At 49.4% G+C, this 18,325-nt stretch overlaps 1 protein-coding gene across 4 annotated transcripts in view; it reads left to right on the top strand.

Moving 5' to 3' along the window:
• Positions 1 to 658: 658 nt before the first annotated feature.
• Pbx1 (PBX homeobox 1) overlaps positions 659 to 18,325 on the top strand; it is a 248,390-nt gene continuing 230,723 nt past the window's right edge. For 2 of the 4 annotated variants that reach the window (XM_026409515.2, XM_026409517.2), the window contains exons 1-2: positions 659 to 1,543; positions 4,734 to 4,807. In XM_026409515.2, coding sequence (XP_026265300.1) covers positions 1,353 to 1,543; positions 4,734 to 4,807 — 265 coding nt within the window. In that variant the 5' untranslated portion in view covers positions 659 to 1,352. The remainder of the gene's footprint in view (positions 1,544 to 4,733; positions 4,808 to 18,325) is intronic. The other 2 variants (XM_026409514.2, XM_026409513.2) reach the window with 2 other exon arrangements.

The following is an 18,325-nucleotide window of genomic DNA, read 5'->3' as shown; positions in this document are numbered from 1 at the left end:
ATAATTCAGTTTTCAGGCCACACAATTGACACAGGCTGGTGTGCATTCTAACTTTGTTATGATAGAGTTGTTTTTTTTTTTTTTTTTAATCTACTATGACTTCTTCCTTTTATCAGAGATCGTTATTAATCACATTAACATCCTGGTTGTGCTTCATAACTACTCGGTGCTGACAAACTTGCTCTCAACTGTTTCCTTGAGGTCTAAGGATGGAAAGAATCAAGTTTTAAATGCTGTGCTGCAGCAAAAGAAAACCAGGGGTGAGGCGGAGGGATCCACACCGTCTGTGTCCTTTCCTGCTAATTTTCTAGGTTTGCATTGAAGAGGAGCCACGTTTTCCTCAAAGACGCAGCCCAAGAAAGGGCGGCGAGAGCAGGGGGAACCCGCGGAGCCGGCGCTGGGGGACCGGGCACCTTTCAGGGCCGGGGCCGGCGCTCGCCTCCCCGGGCCCACCTCTGAACTCGGATGGACAGCGCGCCGGGCGGGGAGGAGCGGCGGCGGCGGCGGCGGCGGCGGCGGCGGCGGGGGAGGCGCGGCGGGGCGCGGGGCGGGGCCCTGGCTTCCAGGGCGGCCAATCAGGGCCCGGGGCGGGGCTCCAGGGCCCGCGCCGCCCCGCCCCGCGCCGCCCCGCGCCCCCTCCCCTCGCCTCCTTCCCGGCCTCCTCCTCCTCCGCCCCCGCCGCCGCCGCCTCCTCGCAGGCTGGGTTTTCTGTGTATGTTTCTGGAGTCCGGAGCCTGAGCTAAACAAAAGCAGGAGGCTGACGGGGCCGCGGAGTTTGCGGAGCCGCGGAGGGGGAGAGAGCGGGGCTTCGCCTGCCGGCGGCCGGGGGTCTGGCTCTGGCCACTGCCCACCCCCTGGGAGATCACTCTGGCCCGGCGTGGGGGCGGGGGCCGCGGGGGGTGGGGGAAAGTTTGCCTGGCCATCCCCCTGCCGTCCTCTCCTTTCTCCCGATCCGTGCCTGTTGGCCAAAGGATTAAGCCACCGACTTCAGCGCCGGGAGCCCCTTTCTGCCCGGCGCCGGAGGTCGGACTGAGAACCCCAGCCGGCTCGGGTTTCCCGTCGCCAAGTGGGAAGGTGGTCTATTTTTCCTGCTTTTTGGAGTCAACACCCTTCCCCAGCAGCTCTGATCCCCACCCTCACCCCGCCACCCCCTCACGCCCCCTCCCCCTCCCCGCGCCCCAGCCTCCCACCAGCCTCTAAAGAGGCCAAGGATTTTTTCTTCTTCTTCTTTGGGTCTCTTTTCCCCGTCCCTGATCATCCTGAGAAGGATCTGAAGGCGGCTGGAAGGATAAAGCCTCGGTCTCCCGGAGCCGACCGAGGAGCCCGCCGCGAGCCGGCTGCCTGCTTCGGAGATGGACGAGCAGCCCCGGCTGATGCACTCCCACGCCGGGGTCGGGATGGCCGGGCACCCGGGCCTGTCCCAGCACTTGCAGGACGGGGCCGGCGGGGCCGAGGGGGAGGGCGGGAGGAAGCAGGACATCGGAGACATCTTACAGCAGATCATGACCATCACCGACCAGAGTTTGGACGAGGCGCAGGCCAGGTGAGATGGAGGCTTTCCTTTCCTTTCTGGGTTTTGTTTTTCTCCCTCTCGCGGGGAGAGACAATGGGGACCGAGTCTCCGCAGCGCTTTCTTTAAAAATGTGATTTCTCCCCCCATTTTGACAAGCCACTACATGGCGGAGGAGCAGGATTTGCAGGAGCCTGCTTATGGAAAGTGTGCTCGCCCCTGCCGAGTGTGGCTGTGCACGTCGTGCGTGTGTGTGGAGAGGCATCCGTGTGGACCCACGCCAGCGGGCACGCCGAGGGGCTGCCAGCTGACCCCGCAGCGGCCCTCGGCACTTTTTACTGCTTTAAAAAAAGTGTAGGAGAGCAGAATTGTCAAGTTCTGAGCAGCCGTCCGTGCCTTGGTGTTGAGGGATCGCCCCACATTAGAAATAAAATGTCCCAAGAACACTTGATTTGCAGATTTAGCTGACTCCCTCACTAATTCAGTGAGTTGGGTTTTCCCTCTCGACTTACCCCTCCAAAATTAATTTTTATCTTTTTTTTTTTTCTCAAGCCCCCCCCCCCCAATACAAAACCACCAGAGAAGAAAAAGCCGGGCATTTCTTTGTCAGTAATCGTCAGCTACACAGAAATTATTTTACATTCCCTTAATTCTGTTTTTAGAAAAAGCTAATGGGAAGAAAGAAAAAAGATAATTTTGCTTTTAGGCATGTTTGCTAGTTTTATGAGACTCGGATTTTCAGTTTAACTTTATTGTCTCCTAATTTGAGTAGGTTTATTAACCTTCCATGACACAGTTATGTACGGTCCTTTAAAAACGGGTGGGGGGACAGAAATCCAGCTTGCTCCTTCACCCCTGCTGCTGGCAGGACTTCGTAGGATGCAGCTGAAGAGAAACGAAAGCAGCGGGAATGTTCTGTATCTCAATACTATAGGACATGAAGCTCTTCATTAGAGAAATGTAATAAAGAAACTGGAGCCTCCGAACTTGATCCACCACCAGGCTACAGTTCTCATGTATTTTATAGAAATTTTCTTTCAAAATAAAACCCAAGTAAAGTAGCAACCCACTAACATCTTGCCCAAGGCCAAACTCCAAAGAATTTAAAAAATTTAATGACCACATATGCCTATACCCAGCTTTATTAAATCTCCACAGTATTTTTCCTGCTTGTGCTTTGAAAATCTTTTAAACATACATTTCAAATTTCTATAACTCGAGTGACTTAGTTATCTGGAGCAAACATATGTAGTTCTTTTTTTTTTTTTTCCCCTCCTAAGGGAAACAGGATTTTGAGTTGAGAGAATGAGAGGGAGCAGATAAAAACACAAATGTGTGAATGCACGGTGTTGGAGCTGCACACACGCGACCCGTAAACTCAGAGGACTTGGTTCACGGCTGCCTAGGAACTTGGGGAGGTTAAAGACAGACTATTTTATTTATTTTAATAGAGGAAAGGTTTTTTTTTAAAAAAAAAATTCTGGGTGCTCTTTTTGAATTTTATTTCCTAAAGAAAAGCTAATAGGTATGGCAAATGGAATGATTCCCACTGGCCAATCTCTTTTGAATTGGAACAGATTTCTCCATTACATTGTTCCAGAAAAATACACTCAGACATACCAGTAAACTGCTTTACTAACAAGTTGGTGACATGGAAGGGGCCGTAGGAGCAGACACTTGGCTACTTTTGTAAGATTCAGTCCCTCTTTTTAGTGAAACTGAGGACAAACAGCTCTCAGCAGGTTCCCCTTCAATGGCCTAAAAGCTGAGAGGCCAGATAAAATTTGGGGACAGGGACATGGTCAGTTCTCCTGCTGGAATCCCCTGTGTGTGGGGGAGACACACTGTTTCTATATAGCTCTGTGGAGTTTTTTGTTTGCCTTTGGGCCTGTGCATATGAGCACAATTAGGGAAAACTATTTCTAGAGACTCAGAAAGATCTTAATGCAAGAGTCTTCTCATCCCTTTTTTTCACCCCACACGAGAACTGACTGAATCTCAACTGAGCTTTCTTTTTGGTTGAACAATGCAACTCTACTTGGCAGATGAAATGTCCTTATTTTCCTTTTTCTTTTCCCTTTCTAATGTATATTTGTTGATTCCAAAGTAAACTATTAATATTTTGGATGCCATGCATTGTGAGTTTATTACTCCTCTGCTGTGTGGTGTAGAGAACATACTTGTAGTCTGCTCTTCTGGAGGCTGTGTGTGTTGTGTGGGTTTTTTTTTTTTTGTTGTTGTTGTTGTTGTTTTTAACTTTCAAAACAATTAAAAAAGAATTGCATGTGTTTTAAGTGATAGGAGTTTCCACTTATCTTTACACATGATTTTAATTAGTAAACAGAATTCCCTTAACTAAGAGCTGATAGGATCAGTATTTTCGTTCTAAAGCACTATCATTCTGCTAAGTGATTCCATGATAAAGTAGAGGGAAGGTATTGTTTTCTTCCTCAAGTGCATTCTGCATACAAACACTCAGACCCAAGAACCAGGTCAGTCGCTAATCTAAAAGGCAAAATTGTATTTATTTTTTCCCCAATGGGTGGAAGGTCCTAATTGTAAATAATTGAATTTCAACACCTGCAAATAAGCAGTGTGTGCACAAGAGACGTAATGTGAACACAGAGAAATGAATTTATCCCCATATGGGTATGTTTGCCCCCTGGCAATGCATTTCCATACTCTTTAACTTGGGGACTGAAATTTTATAAATTGACAGTTCTGCTCAGAAGACCTTTCAAGCATCTTGTGTTTATGAGAATACAGGGGCATCTGCGGAATGAATTCAAACACATGGATGAATTAAATTTGAACACACGCAGACGGAGAAGCAGGCAGCTTCTAGGCTGTGGTCACCGCGTGGATTTTGCAAAACTGTTAACCTGTGTGTTTAGCTCTGTGCATCCACAGTCCAGTAAGGGATGATTGGTTTCAAAATTCCACTTTGATTACACTACTTTTAAAAATTCCCTAAATGGGCATAATTTAGGTTAGTTCTGTTCTGTAGTTAAATCCCTACTCTCTCACTGCTAATTAGCATTATTTCTTTTTCTGTGGCGGGACTTCGAATATTACGTCATAAAAACAAGTGAAGCGTGCCGCAGGGTTGGGCTCGGTGTATGATTTTGGCTGAATGCTCCGATTCCCCTGTGCCATCTCCGGAGTTTGGTGTTGGGAGTCCACCTAAGCTACCATGTTGTTGTTTTTGTGTTTTTTTTTACAGAAAACATGCTTTAAACTGCCACAGAATGAAGCCTGCCTTGTTTAATGTGTTGTGTGAAATCAAAGAGAAAACAGGTAGGAATGAGAATCCAATATTTTGGCATTTTCTTCGGCCAGTTGAATCACTTAACCTGCAATCATGAATGTCGTATTTAAAATTAGAATTTCAGGATGAAAGTGCTGATTGCCCAATCTCTAATACCAAGTCCTCGTCCTGCTTTCTGTAAAGAAGGAATCCAGTTTCTCTGACGTTGTTTTCCAGTAGTACAGGTTTATTTTCCTTAACTCTTTCTCCACCCTTTTGGAAATTGAGGCTAAAACGTAGGTTCTGAAGGAAACTTCGTAGAATGGTGTGTCTTTGGGGAAAAATATGAAAGTGTCCATTTCCCGAAAGAATGTACTTTGGCCCATAATTAAAACCCCAATTTATTTTGTGGCGTTGGGCTGGGGCGGAACTGTTTAAAGTTTCTTTTTTCCCCTCTTTTGCTTATACTTATACAAAGAGCAGGCTAGAGGCTGTCAACAGAAAGTGTTGTCAAATACCTTTGTGGGAAGCGCCTTCCAACAGTACCTCTCCGCCTTGGCCTGGGATTTCCTAGCCGGTGAGAGGTAGAGTGCGCTGCCTAGAGAGCCCTGGCTCTTGTTCCACTCTCTAGGCCTCATATCATGGACTAACACACTTAGAACACACCCCAGGAGGGCATTTAAATTTTAAAGCAACAATTAAAAAATAGCAGTCATCAATCAGAGATGTTCTTAAACAGCAGGTGCTGTGGGAAGGACATTTAGCACCATCCTCTTGTTTGTTTACTTTAATCCTTAATTTTCCAAAGTGGCTAAATCTCTCCCTTGTAAGGAGAAAGAGTTTGAAAGGCGATCTGAAGCCATGGCCTAGAGATGAGAGACCTGGCTACATACAGGGGCAGCTTCTGCTGGGCTCTGACTCCTGCTCCCTTTGAAGCAGCGCAAAGTACCTGACATCCTACTTATTTATTTATTTTTTACAACAAGGACTGTAACAGTCAATAATTCATATCTAAACCATATAAACAAGGGCATGACATGAATGAAAGTGACAATAAATATGATGGCATGCCCAGTTGATATACATTGATAGTTACACAGAAAGGGGGCAGAGAGGGCCAGCGCCAAGGTGGCTTTTTTGGGGGGAGCTTTCTGTGTTTCTCCTTTAAAAAATAAATAGTTTCAAGATGTGATTGTTGATTGAGTTCGTGATTACTTGGGCTTCAAATGTACGTGGAATCAGCAAGCCGCTCTTTGCTGGGTGTTCTTTATGGTGTGCTGGTATCCAGACAAAGCACCTGGGCCGTGCTGCCTGGACCTGCTTGTCCTCCAGGTCGCCTCACCAGCCAGGGACCTATTGCAAAACGGCTAGCTGCAGTTTTTGGCTGGGAGACACTTCTTACGAGACTCATGGATTGTGCCAACGAATATCACAAGGGCTTTTCTCAGTTCGTAACCATTTTTAGTTTTTTTTTCCCCTCAGGAGTAAATGTATATATATGTCTCTATTTTTCTCCTTTCTGCTTTTGTCTTCCTTTTTCTTTGATCAATAATGCTCATTCACTTTTAATGCTGGGTTTGTTAAAATTTGCTTCTAATTAAGTATGAGTTTCTTCTGATCTTGGATCATAAAATGCAGAATCAAATAGAAAGAAATATGTAATAGTCCAGACTGAGAGAGTTTATTTTTGAAGATACTTTTGTTCAGATTTTCATTGAGAGGCAGCCTGTCAGGGCACTTAATGCACACTGTGGCAAGAGGGTTCAATTCTAGCCTCGTAATTAAAACCTACCGAGGCAGTAGATCAAAGTGGGTGGGTGGGAGTCAGGTGGGGGTCAGGAGTTGGTGCCTTGTTGTTACGGGCTCAGGCCTGGAGGGGCAAAGCAAGTGTGGTGGCCTAAATAACATTTTAAAGATGCAATCTATGGTTGGAATACATATTTTGGTTTTTAAAATTTTATGTCGACACACTTCGTGTTTGGAAATTCAAAAAAATGTCTAAGTTGTGTGTGGTGTGTCTAGAATAAGGTACTTAGAAAATAGCTCATAAAATAATGTAAATCAAAAGTTTAAAGATACTTGTGCCCTCCGTTAAGAGAGAAACACGCATGTGCACACAGGCGTCGCACACACGGAGTTTGCGTCTGAGGGGACACCTTGAGTGAAAGTTAGAGAGAGCGAGACGTCCCCCTCCCGGCCTTCAACTTGAGTGGGGAGGGGCTGAGGGGAGGGGCGCTGCTGGGGAATCTGAGAGCTGTGTTGGAGGTAGGTGTCAGCCAGGGGTGATCCCCCAGGGGCCCAGCCACCTCTGGGCTCTCGGAGGCTGCAGACCCCTGCTCCAGGCCAGCGTGTCCTCCGTGTCCTCCGTGGGGTTGGTGTAAGTCTATGTGAAGCCCCTCTGCCCTCTTGGTGCTGAGCTAGAAACATGGAAGGCGGCTCCAGCCAGCAGCCCCCACCTCCTGTGCCTGGCCCTTCCCGGGCCTGGCCTTCCAGCCCTTTGGTGGGAACAGGGCTCCTGAGCTCCACCCAGCCCTGCGAGGTCGCCCTGTGTCATGGGCTCGTCACTTGTTCTACTCTGACCTGAAGTTCACACATCCGCCTGGCCTTCAGAGCTCTGCCGGGGAGCCGGCCGTCCCGTCCAGCCCTGCTTTTGGTTTTAGGTTTCTGTACGTGACTTTAGCTGGGAGACTCAGGAGTGAATGGCGTGTCTTACCCCCTTTTGGAACTTTCAAAACCAGGCGCCATACCTGAGGTAGGCAGCGGGTCTGAATCACAGTTGATTGATGGGTGTTTAAGTCAGAAATTACTGTGGGGACCCTTAAAAAGAAGAACCCCTGTGCCTGCTGGCTTCAGAGTGTGCGTGAGTTTTTATTTTGATACTTTTTTTGCTTTTTAAAAATAAATGCCAAGATAAAAGAAAGCCATAAAAAAGCTCAGGGAGCATATTCCAGACAGCAGCAAGAAAGCCCTGTCAAGACCACGGTGTGAAGATTTCAAGTGGCTTTTATCTGCACACTCATTCGGGAACCCAGAGACTCGACATGCAGTCTTGGGCCATTTAGTGGCACGTTTTCTTTTGTTTTTTAAAGAACGGTTCCTGGTCTCCTGATACAGGGGAGCTCAGGCGTGCACAGGTGTATGTGGTGGCAACTGGGCTGGCGGGTGCAGGGGAAGAGGAGAAAAGCCAACACGTTGCATTTCTTTAATAAAAAAAAAAAAGAAGAAGAAAGAAAGAAAGAAGAAAAAAGACTCAGAATATATTTTTAAACATTGCTTGGTTTTTAAATTTTTATTTCTGGGTCAAAATCATGCAGGTTTAAAAATTGCAAAAAGACAAAAAAATAGATGTCATTTACTAAGAAGAATATTTATAGGTAGCAATGAGTAGTTGCAATTGTTGTGAATAGTTTTTAATTTTAGAATATAATAGCTATATATGGTGCTTTTCAGCCAATTTTCCTCAGTGCATAATCTGCACTGAAGTTAAGTCGAATAATTGGAGGAGGTTAAAAAATTATTTTTTGCTTCCTCAACCCCCTTTGTTCTCTCTCTTTCCCTTTGCTGTGTTCAATCAACACCCCCATCACGGAACTGTGGGGTGTTTTTAAGTCTACTACTGTATTTCTTTTTTGACACCTCCCTTATTATTCTTGCCTGACTCTTCTTTTTAATATGGCAATTACATTATGGGACTTCTACTCCTCTCCTCTCCTCTCCTCTCCTCTTAAAAGCATTATAGAATAGTGTGTGTGTGTGTGTGTGTGTGTGTGTGTGTGTGTTGGGCCCCAATGGAAGGAAGCTGTATGTTGCAGGGAGTAATTCTGACGGCTTTAGTCCGTGAGCAGAACAGACTGAAATGACTTCAGGGAGGTTAGAGCAGCCCAGATCAGATTCCTTTCCGACTTCAGGCAGGACTTAACTTTTTGTAGAAGCTCATCTGTAGCAGGTAAATGCAAATTTTTCTTTTTCTAATAAGAGAATACAAGAATTTGGTCCTTTTTAAAAATTATTTTACTAATAATAATGAAGTATAGAATATTTTATTATTATTATTATTTTTATTATCATCATCATGTTGGTAGCAGGGACTGAGAGAAGGCACACCTGAGGGAAGGTGCGAGCCAGTTTTAGCTGTGCGCCCGCTGCTCAGGCGGCAGGCGATGCAGTCCTGTGGCTGGGCGCTGCCGTGTGGAATGGCGTGGACATGCGCTGTACACCTATAGTCGTGTCTCGGGAATGCCCCTTCTCTCCAGGCACTCTCCTGCACTCCATGTTTTAGAAATGGGTTTAGAAAATTGCTGCTTTTGAGAGGTGGGGAGAAGGAAGTGGAGAGGGCTTGGTCAGCTGCCAGGAGATTCTCCTGGACTCTAGGAGTGGCCTGTGAGGGAGGGCGGGGAAGCTTGGCCCCCGGGCTGTGAGCCAGCCTGGCTGGGTGGAGGGGTCTGAGCCAGCCTGGCTGGGTGGAGGGGTCCTCACCTGCCCGTGTTCAGCTGCCTCTACCCACTGCACGGGCTTCTGCTCATCTTCTATTGACACCAGGAACTTTTCCATGTTTTTGGCAAATTTGCAAAAATATTTACAAATAAAATAACCAAAACCTGGTATTAAACACACGGAAATAGAAAGCCCTTTTGATTTTAAAGCATAAGCCTGGCTTCTTCTGAAACATGGTTTACTTCCTGCATGCCTTAGGAACGCTGATCCTTGATTTTGTTTTCAGACATCTTTTAGATGCTGCTGTGTTTGAACTTAGTGAAGTAGATGTCGATATATGTTTATTGATTTTCTTTAAAAAAAAAAAGTTCACCCCAAGCACCGCGAGCAAAGCACTCTGCCAGCCCCAGCCCCAAAGACACTGCTATTCTCTCATGACCTAGAGGGGCACCTGCCCAGGTGCTGCCCGACTGACCTGGGCTAGAGGACTGTAGTGGCCCCGGCCCACATCTGCCCCTTACCTGAGACACTGTGTGAGAGCCAAGGAATGCAGTAATTGATGAATAGCATAAATGGAGGGTTAATGAGTTGTTTGCAAAGCCCTTGGAGCTCCCCGGGTTATATAAATAAAAGATGCTGTTTCATATAATAAATTATCTCCAAACTCATCTTCTACTCCATTTCACAATCTGTCCTTGCATTAACCCTTCCTGGCCAAAGAGACATATTCTCTAGCGGTCCATAACTAAATAATGGGGTAGGCAGTTCTCTGTCTGCAGCTTTGCCCATCTGCGTCTCAGGGACCTCACTTCTCAGAACTGGGCAGAGTGACTCCCAGAAGGAAAAGGAGGGTCTAGGTACAGACGGTCAGTTTTACAGACCCCGCTGGCCGGCTTCACTCACCAGAAGGTCTCCTGCTTCCTAAAACTGTCCTCGGTTACTCAGGGAAGTCAAGACCCCAACAGGGGGAGATCCATCCTTGGGTTCCCACTGTAGCTTCACCTGGGCCCTCCTGGTACTCTGTCGCTAACTGGGCCTAGGGGTAGATGGGTCAGCCCATGCTCATTCTGGACTTACTGCTGGGCAGTTCTAACCCACAGGCAAATGGCTTATTTTGGGAGGAACTACCACAGTGATGTAGGAACTTGACCTCTAAACCAGAGTCCTGGGTTTGTGCCCCACATCTGTGACTTCTCATCTCTGTGACGTGATTCACGTTCCTAGACCTCTCTGTGCCTTTTCCTTATCTATGAAATAGAGATCACTGGGATCTCAAGTGTGGCTGGAGGACTAAATGAGGTCATGTATGTAAATCACAGTGCCTGGCACCGTCCATGCTGTTGGCTTTTATAATTTCTGTCCTTGTTTTCTTACATGAAAAAGAGGCTTACACCAGATGGTCCCTAAAGACTGAGCCAATTCCAAGACTGATTCCATGCCGAAAAGAGACAAAAATTGCTGAATTTAAGATTTGCTTCCTTTTGTTTTTCTTGCTATTCTCCTAAAGTGAAAGCTGTATCTGGCCAGAAGGCTGGGACTGGGGTGGAAGCCGCGGGGGCAGGAGAGGAGGGAACTGCAGAGAAAGCTTCTTAATCACCTACAGACTGGACAGGAACCTCCTCAACAGCTAGAGTTGTAGCCTGAGCCCCGGCAGCTGGAGGGGCCTGTGGTCTCCGTCCCGAATACTTTCTCTCTGAAGTCACAGAGGCCATCCGTGGGACCTGCCGGGCTCCAGGGAGGAAAAGTACATGAAGTAAGTGCAGGGCAGCTCGACCTTTCCTGTGTTCTGAGATGTCCCTGACTTCAGAAAAGTGATGTCTTTGTCATAAGGAGAGCTTTGACACAAAACAGGAATATGCTTCGTTTTTTACAGGTTTCTTGAAGTATGTTTTTTACCCCATGAAATTCATCCATTAAAACAACAACAACAATAACAAACAACAACAAAAAAAGACAATAACAAAAAGAAAATAAGAAAAAGAAAGAAAAACAGTTCAGTGGTTTTTAGAATATTCACGAAGTGGTGTGCTCATCACCACAATCTAATGTTCGGACATCTTTATCCCCCCCCCCCGCCCCACCAGTCAGTGCCTGTTCTCCTTTGCTGAGCTCCTGAGGAGGGTGTGTCTGCACTGTCTCTGTGGATTTTGCCTATTTTGGATATTTCCCATTGGACAACCATACCACATGTGGCTCTCTGACTGTTCTGCTTAGCGTCCATCCAGGATCTATCCATGTGTGGCAGCACGTGGCTGCACTTCATGCCTTTTTCACAGGTAGATAATATGCCACTGTGCAGGCTCACTGCACTTGTGCCTCTCTTCACCAGCTGATGGGTGCACAAGCCCTTGGGAACCATGCTGTGGATGTTTGCAGACTGGTTTTGTGTGTGGACATGCTTTCTCTGGATGTAGGAATGGAGTTGTTGTGTCATAGGGTAATGCTACATTTGGGTTTTGAGGACCCCAGACCCTCTCCCATATTGTCTGCAGTGCATGCCACCTCCTCCCCCTCCCCCTCTTCCTAATGAGCAAGCCCTAACAGTGGGTGAGACGGGTGTTCCCAGGTCACGTTGCCAGTCTCAGTGCTCCCAGCATTCCCTTTCCCCACTTTCTCAATCAAGGACATCTCCTTTCTTATACATTGAAGGACTATGTTGTGTTTTTCGTCTCCTTTGGTCAATATTTACTCTAGGGGAAAATATTATGAACACATTTTTTGATTTGAATTATGCATGGTCGGGATTTATGTGAAGCCTCTCTCAGAACAATTTGCATTGTAAAGAGGTGAAAAGTAAAGTCAAAGGAATGAATCTCTAAGCTGGAATGTCAGTGTCAGGTTCCTGGAGAGGGAGACACTGAGGAGCAGTCTAGTGTGAGAGAGCGAGAGACCCTGAGTCCCACCAGTGTTGTCATCTGACCTAACTGGCTCCATTGCCTCCACTGGACAGTGACATGGTTCTTGCTGGGTAGGGTGCTTGACCAGCTGAACAGGACGCTGATGCACAGAACGGGGTTCAAGATGTGCTCAACTCATGGCAGCCACGCTTGTTCTGAAGCCCTGGCTCAGATGTTTGGCCTCTGCTCTCTGGCCTTGGGCCTGTCTCTGGGGTTGGATGTGTCACCAGCCCTGCTCTGGAGTTTCCTGGCTCACTGGAATGCTTGCTCACCTGCTTTTATGAGAAATGCTTGTCTGTCGAGGAGAGAAATAAGAGTTGGACAAAGCTCAGCAAAAGGTCCCCGACACTCCCTCCTCTCCAGCCGGAGTTCTGGAAGAAGTCCTTGGGACTTCAGTGAGCCCTCGTGTAATTCTGAATTTAATGATTGACATTTTCTGGTAGCCCCGATTATTAAAATAAATAAATAAACAAAAACAAAACTGAAAATAAACAGAATTAATTTTAATTATGCATTTAATTTGGCCTCAATATATCTAAAGTACCTTAACCTGCAGTCATCGTGAGCATTCTTAACGAGGTGCTTTGCATTCTGTCTTGCACTAAGGCTTTGGAGTGCCCTGGGTAGTTCACACTTACAGCACACCTTCCTTTGGTCCTATTTCAGCTGCTCAGCAGCCACGTGTGCTGGTCGCTGCCATTCTGGGCGGCACAGCCACAGGAGGGTTGTTGGGGCACCGAGCTTGCTTTCTTCCTTTTTTGGCTTGGTTTTGCATTCCCAGGAAGACACATGTTGCTCCCTGCTCAAGCCTGATCTGGCAAATCTGTAGCAAGTGTGGTTGGTTCCTGGTGGACAGCACCAGAGTACCAAGCACCCAGGCACCTCTTACTGGCAGGGGCCTCCCCCACACACTCCAAGGTCACAGGGTGCCGGGACCCAGTGGTTCTGAGGCATGTCTTCTCTTTTCATTCTTTCTTTCCATCAAACCTCATTTTATGCTTTGTTTCTATATTCTTAATGAAATCTGGAATGTACCCTAAAATAGGCTGCGTGAGCCAAACAGCCACTGTGGGTTTTTTAGCCAAAACACAGAGAATAAAGTATAGAAGAGTCCATGGTGTGACAAAAGTTTGCAGGTCCCACACCAGGCATCCCAAGGCTCAGCGCCAACGAGTCCCTGCTGGCATGTTCTTCTGAGGACTCCATTAACCTCTGGGTTCAGGTTTTCTTGTCCACAGAAGGGGTGGCTCCAGAGAGCCACTAATCAGATCCCCTTTCCTTGGGTCATGAGCCCCAACATGATCCCTGCTGAGACTGGGTTCATTGGAGGGAAGGCAGGGTGAGCGCGTATAAGAGGAAAGTCCTTTTCGTGTTATGGCAGTTCTGAGTCTAGGAATCCTGGTATCGTTTTGTGGACAGTCACATAAAACTGGTTGTGGTGGTGGTAAAGCTTCCATCCATCAAGTAAATCAGAGAATGCGAACAGGGAGGGAGAATCCTAGTGGAATCTGAGCAATGCTCATTATTGACACACTCAGCATCACAATGGCAAGGCCAGTTTGAGGCCAGTCCCAGTCCAACCCACCTTGTTGATGGTGTCTGAATGCAAGTAGTGCCTCCACACACTCCTCTGAAGCTGTTGGAAATGGCTTTCCACTGCCTTTTAGGCTGCACAGGGGTTTGTGGCTGCAGGAAGTGCAGAGGCCTCTTTGAGTTCCCGTGGTGGAGGGCAGGACAGAGGAAGATTGGCTTGGTTTTCACCTTGGAATCTTGGCGTTACTGGGCCACCATTTGCCTCAGCTGAAACACTGAAATAATTTGTTTCCCACCTACGCGTCAGCGAGGCTTCTGGAGGCTTCAAGTGAGGATATTTAGAAAGTGTTTGCATCTCCAAGAAAGGGTGGCCAGGGAGTGAGAGGAAAAACTTACCTATTTGTCTTGCTTTGAGATGATTGAATCTGCCAGTAGGTCAAAGGAATACATTTACCCAGTGGCCTGTGCGGGTGGGGTGGAGGGAGAGCAGCCAGTCCTTCCTTCGGAGGGCTTAGGTGATTTGAGACCTCAAGTGTTGTCGCCCTAAGAGAATCCTGATAATTACCATTGTTAATAGAATTAAAACTTTGCATGTATCCCTTGTTCCTGCGGGTTCTGAAAGGCCTGCTGGGTGTGGGCTGCAGACCCTAATCCCCCGGCACATTTGCGTGTGAGGCTGGGGGCGCGCACCCTGCGAACATTAACCAACACTTAAAAACAAAGAGCGGGCCGCTGGCGCGCAGCTTCCTTTGTGCGCCTCCCTACCAGGGCGCTGTAATCCTCACCCCTTTCCAGGGGACCGCCTGGCGGGGCGCGGCGGGGAGAGCTGCGGCCCGGAGCCGGCCGCGCCGTGGCCACGTCGTGTAGGAATGCTTTAAGCCGCTGGGTCCGGAGGCCAGATAGGCCAGATGGGGAGGACGCGGGGAAACCCGGGAAAGAAAAACCCGACCGCCACCAACCCCCGGGCGCGCGTTCGCTCGGCCCCGGGAGGAGACGGCGCCGCGGTCCCGGGCGTCTGCGGGCCGGGTCGCGAACCGAACTTCTGAGCCGGCTCCGCGGGCGGGCGGGCGGGGCGAGCGGCGGGCTCCTGGGGCCGAGGCCGAGCGGCGCGGGCGGCGGCGAGGCCCGGAACCCGCGGAGGCCCGCGCACCCGGCGCGGCGGCCCAGGAGGCCGCGAGGCCGGCGCTCGCCCGCTGCTCCCCGGCCGCCGCGGGTGCTTTCCCCGCGCGCCCCGAGGCCCGGCCCCGGCCGGGCGCGTCTCCTCCCGCCGCTCGGCGCCTCGCTCGGCCTCGCGGGGTCCCGGCGAAGCTCGGCCGCGCCACTTCCTTCCCCGCCGCGCCACTTCCTTCCCCGCCGCGCTCTGCTCCGCAGGAGGGAGAGGGCCGCTCCCGGAGACCCGGTCCGGGGCTCACCGACCGACCCTCGCGGCGGCCCTGCGCACCAGCCTGCAGCGGGGCCTGCGACGCGCCCCGAAGGGGTCCTGCCCTGGGCCCGGAGCCCCCTTTCCCGCGGGTAGAGTGCAGACGGCCCTGGCCCGGGTATTACACACGGAGGTGACATTCAGAAGCTGCGTGTGAGCACGTGGGCGAGTGTGTGCTCACATGCACGCCTGTTAATTTGCAGCTTCTTTCCTGGTCGGCCTCTGTCTGTCGCCCCTCTCAGTACACACTCCAGCCGCTGGTTACGGTATTGAAGTGGGTTAACACCATCCGAAGTCGCCGCGGAAACCCTCCCCCTCTCGCTCCGTGGGCTCTGGCAGGGAGCGCAGTCATCCTGCCCTGGGGAGATCTTTAACCCAAGAACCTTGATGGACTTTAAACAGCCTTGACATTTGTTTTTGTTAAGCTTGGTCTGATTTCTTGAACACTCCAAGGTTTGGGCCTTCCCACATAACATACCTCGTCTCTTTATTTGGTGGCTTGTCTTGTTTTAGAGGAATGCATAAAGGGGCCTCAAGTGGCCTGATTTTCTCCAGTCTTCAGAAAATAGAGAACCGATGTTGGCCGTTGGCCCCCCTGTCGCTCCCCTCCCCCTCGGCCCTCTGGAGCCCACAGGAAGGGGCTGCATGTGCTGCCGCCTAAGCCATATCACTTTATTTTCTTCTTAGAAACTTATGCTAGGAAGGCGCTCTGGATGTGGGATTGCTGTCTTCCATGGATTCTGTGCCTTCCCAGTGTTGTGCCATTATAGCTCCCAAGGACACACCAGGCCTTCCAGGAGACCCTCCCCAGACTTTCCCTAGGTAAACGTGGAAGCCACAGGCAGGAAGGTGGCCCTTCCTCCATACTAGAAAACCCTATGAACTGGTTCCCTCTATGAACTCCTGCAGAGGGTCTCCTCAGGGGGGTTTCTCATCCCAGGACCTCTGGGCAGAGGATGGCCGGTATTAGGGAGAGTCTGTGCCTCTCCAGCGGCGTCTGGTTCTCATAGACACTGTACGTGTCAGGGCAACAGTGGCAGCAGAGGCACTGGTGACAGTAGGGACAGGAAGCCACTCTTTACCTGCCCCTCCTGGGTCCCAGGCTGGCACCTCCCGGTGACGTCCCTGGGCTGAGGGGAGAACATCTCAGGTCGCTTCTTTCTGGCCAAGGCATGGAAATCGATGGGCTTGTCCACTTCCAGCTGAAAGCATCTTCTCCCCTGGTGACACTTCTGGAATGCTGCCCTTCTCAGTACAGGACATGGAAGCTTGATTGGTTTTTAAGTAGATTTCATCAGATATTTGTGAACTTCACTTGTTCTGGAGATGGTAGGGAAAGCTCTTCCCCTCCATAGTGGCAGGCCTGGCTGGGCCCAGCAGGAGAGGCCTGCCTGCCTTCTAAGACAGGAGATGAGATGCACAGGTGAGACCTGGGTTCCACCCTCAGGACCACCCCCCAAAACAAAACAAAACAAAAACAAGAACTCATAGGTTGGGTTTTCACTCCAGAAAATTTTTGCGTTTCCAGAGGGCATGAAGGATCAGTATTCTGTTTTGCTCTACCCATTGTTAAATCTGGAGCACTTGTTTATGAAACTTCTATGTCTGAAGCGTTATGAAGACAGCAGGGCCCTGGCTCCAGGAGCTTCTGGCCCAATGAGGGGCCTGAGTCGCACTTGCAGTCATCCTAACATGCCAGCTGACGTTGCTCGGAGCGCTGTGCCAGGAGTGTGGCTGCAAAGGTCACTCTGAACCAGGACAGTCGTCAGTTGGGTGTGCCTGCAGAGCCCTCCTTCCTTGAATGCAAGGACTCCAGGTCGACCCTGGCAGCTGGGGACTGTGCCGTCGCTTTGGCCTTCCTGCCTTTCCCTGAACACCGTGGCCCCCACTTCCCTCTGCCTTCCCCCCTCATTCCCTTTGTCTCCCCCCTCCCCAGTGCTATTTGCCAAACTTGTGACCTGAGACCACTTGGCATTTCCCGGGACGGCTGGAATTTACCAGGGGCTGGATAGGCATTCTGTGACATTTGCTCACCTGGGCAGCTTAAGCTACATGGTCTGTGTCTGCCCCAGCGAGCTTGGAATTTACCTCTGTGCTCCAGGGTTCTTGCTAGCAGGGAGGCAAACACTGGTCTTCCTAGCAGCTGGAATTAACTCTTATCGTGGCGCACATATATAGTTATATATCCGCTCCTACCCATGTTTATTATGTATTCAATAAATGCATGTAGACAATTTGTGCATTATCTGTCATTCTCTAGTCATTATTTTAACAAATTAAATTTTCATGGTTAGCTTCATCTTTCACATCCATACCCTCCCTTCCACAGCTACCTAGTCCCTTCCTCCTCTCCCCCGGCTGGTGGAAGACACTGGGTTAGCTGAATGCTCTTTAAGGCCTGGTGCCTTGAGACCGCCTGTCTCCTTGAGGTCTGTGACACTCTGGGTGACGGCTTTCCGGCTTTCTCACGGAGGCTGTCCAGCCCCTCTGCTGCTAAGGAAACACCTGCCTGTCTCTTTGGATCAAACTGGTCTGGGAGGCTGTTCAGTGCAGTTGATGGGGACAGGCCAGCCCTGGAGGTATCTCTGACTCTCAGAACACACTTCTTTCTGTCCTGGCTGTCAGCGAGCGAAGCCAACAGGCAGTGTAGACAGTGAGTGTTGCTTGGTCCTTGCTCCTCCAAGTGACTTCAAGGGGAGAGTACTCTGGGAGAGGACTCTTGATTGTCGGAGGAGGCTGAGCGGAGACCGTCAGCAGAAGTGAATCTGTACTTCACTGAAGCTGGGAACTCTCCTGTCCACAGTTAGTGCACACAAAAGGTGCTTACTGCATGCAGAGGTACTGCTGCTACTCTAGTTTTTAAGATGAGGAAATTGAGATGCACAGAGCTAATGAAATGCCCAAGTCACACAGCAGAGGAGAGGCTGAGGTGGGACCGGTTTTACTCAGTAAGTTTTACCCAGTAGATTTTTCTACCAAAATATTCATTCCCTTGGGGGCTGGGGATGTGGCTCAAGCGGTAGCGCGCTTGCCTGGCATGCGTGCGGCCCGGGTTCGATCCTCAGCACCACATACCAACAAAGATGTTGTGTCCACCGAGAACTAAAAAATAAATATTAAAAATTCTCTCTCTCAAAAAAAAAAATATTCATTCCCACTGGATGACAGCACTTCAAACTTATTTGTCCAAGGAAACCTGGTGGAATCCTCCTCTGCTGTCCAGATAACAAATTTGGCTGCTCATGTCTGGCCCCATGTCTCCCAAGAAACTTACCATCCTGTGG

This window comes from Urocitellus parryii, chromosome 9 (assembly GCF_045843805.1).
Source record: "Urocitellus parryii isolate mUroPar1 chromosome 9, mUroPar1.hap1, whole genome shotgun sequence".
Lineage (NCBI taxonomy): Eukaryota > Metazoa > Chordata > Mammalia > Rodentia > Sciuridae > Urocitellus > Urocitellus parryii.
This window is presented reverse-complemented; position numbering and strand designations above follow the sequence as displayed.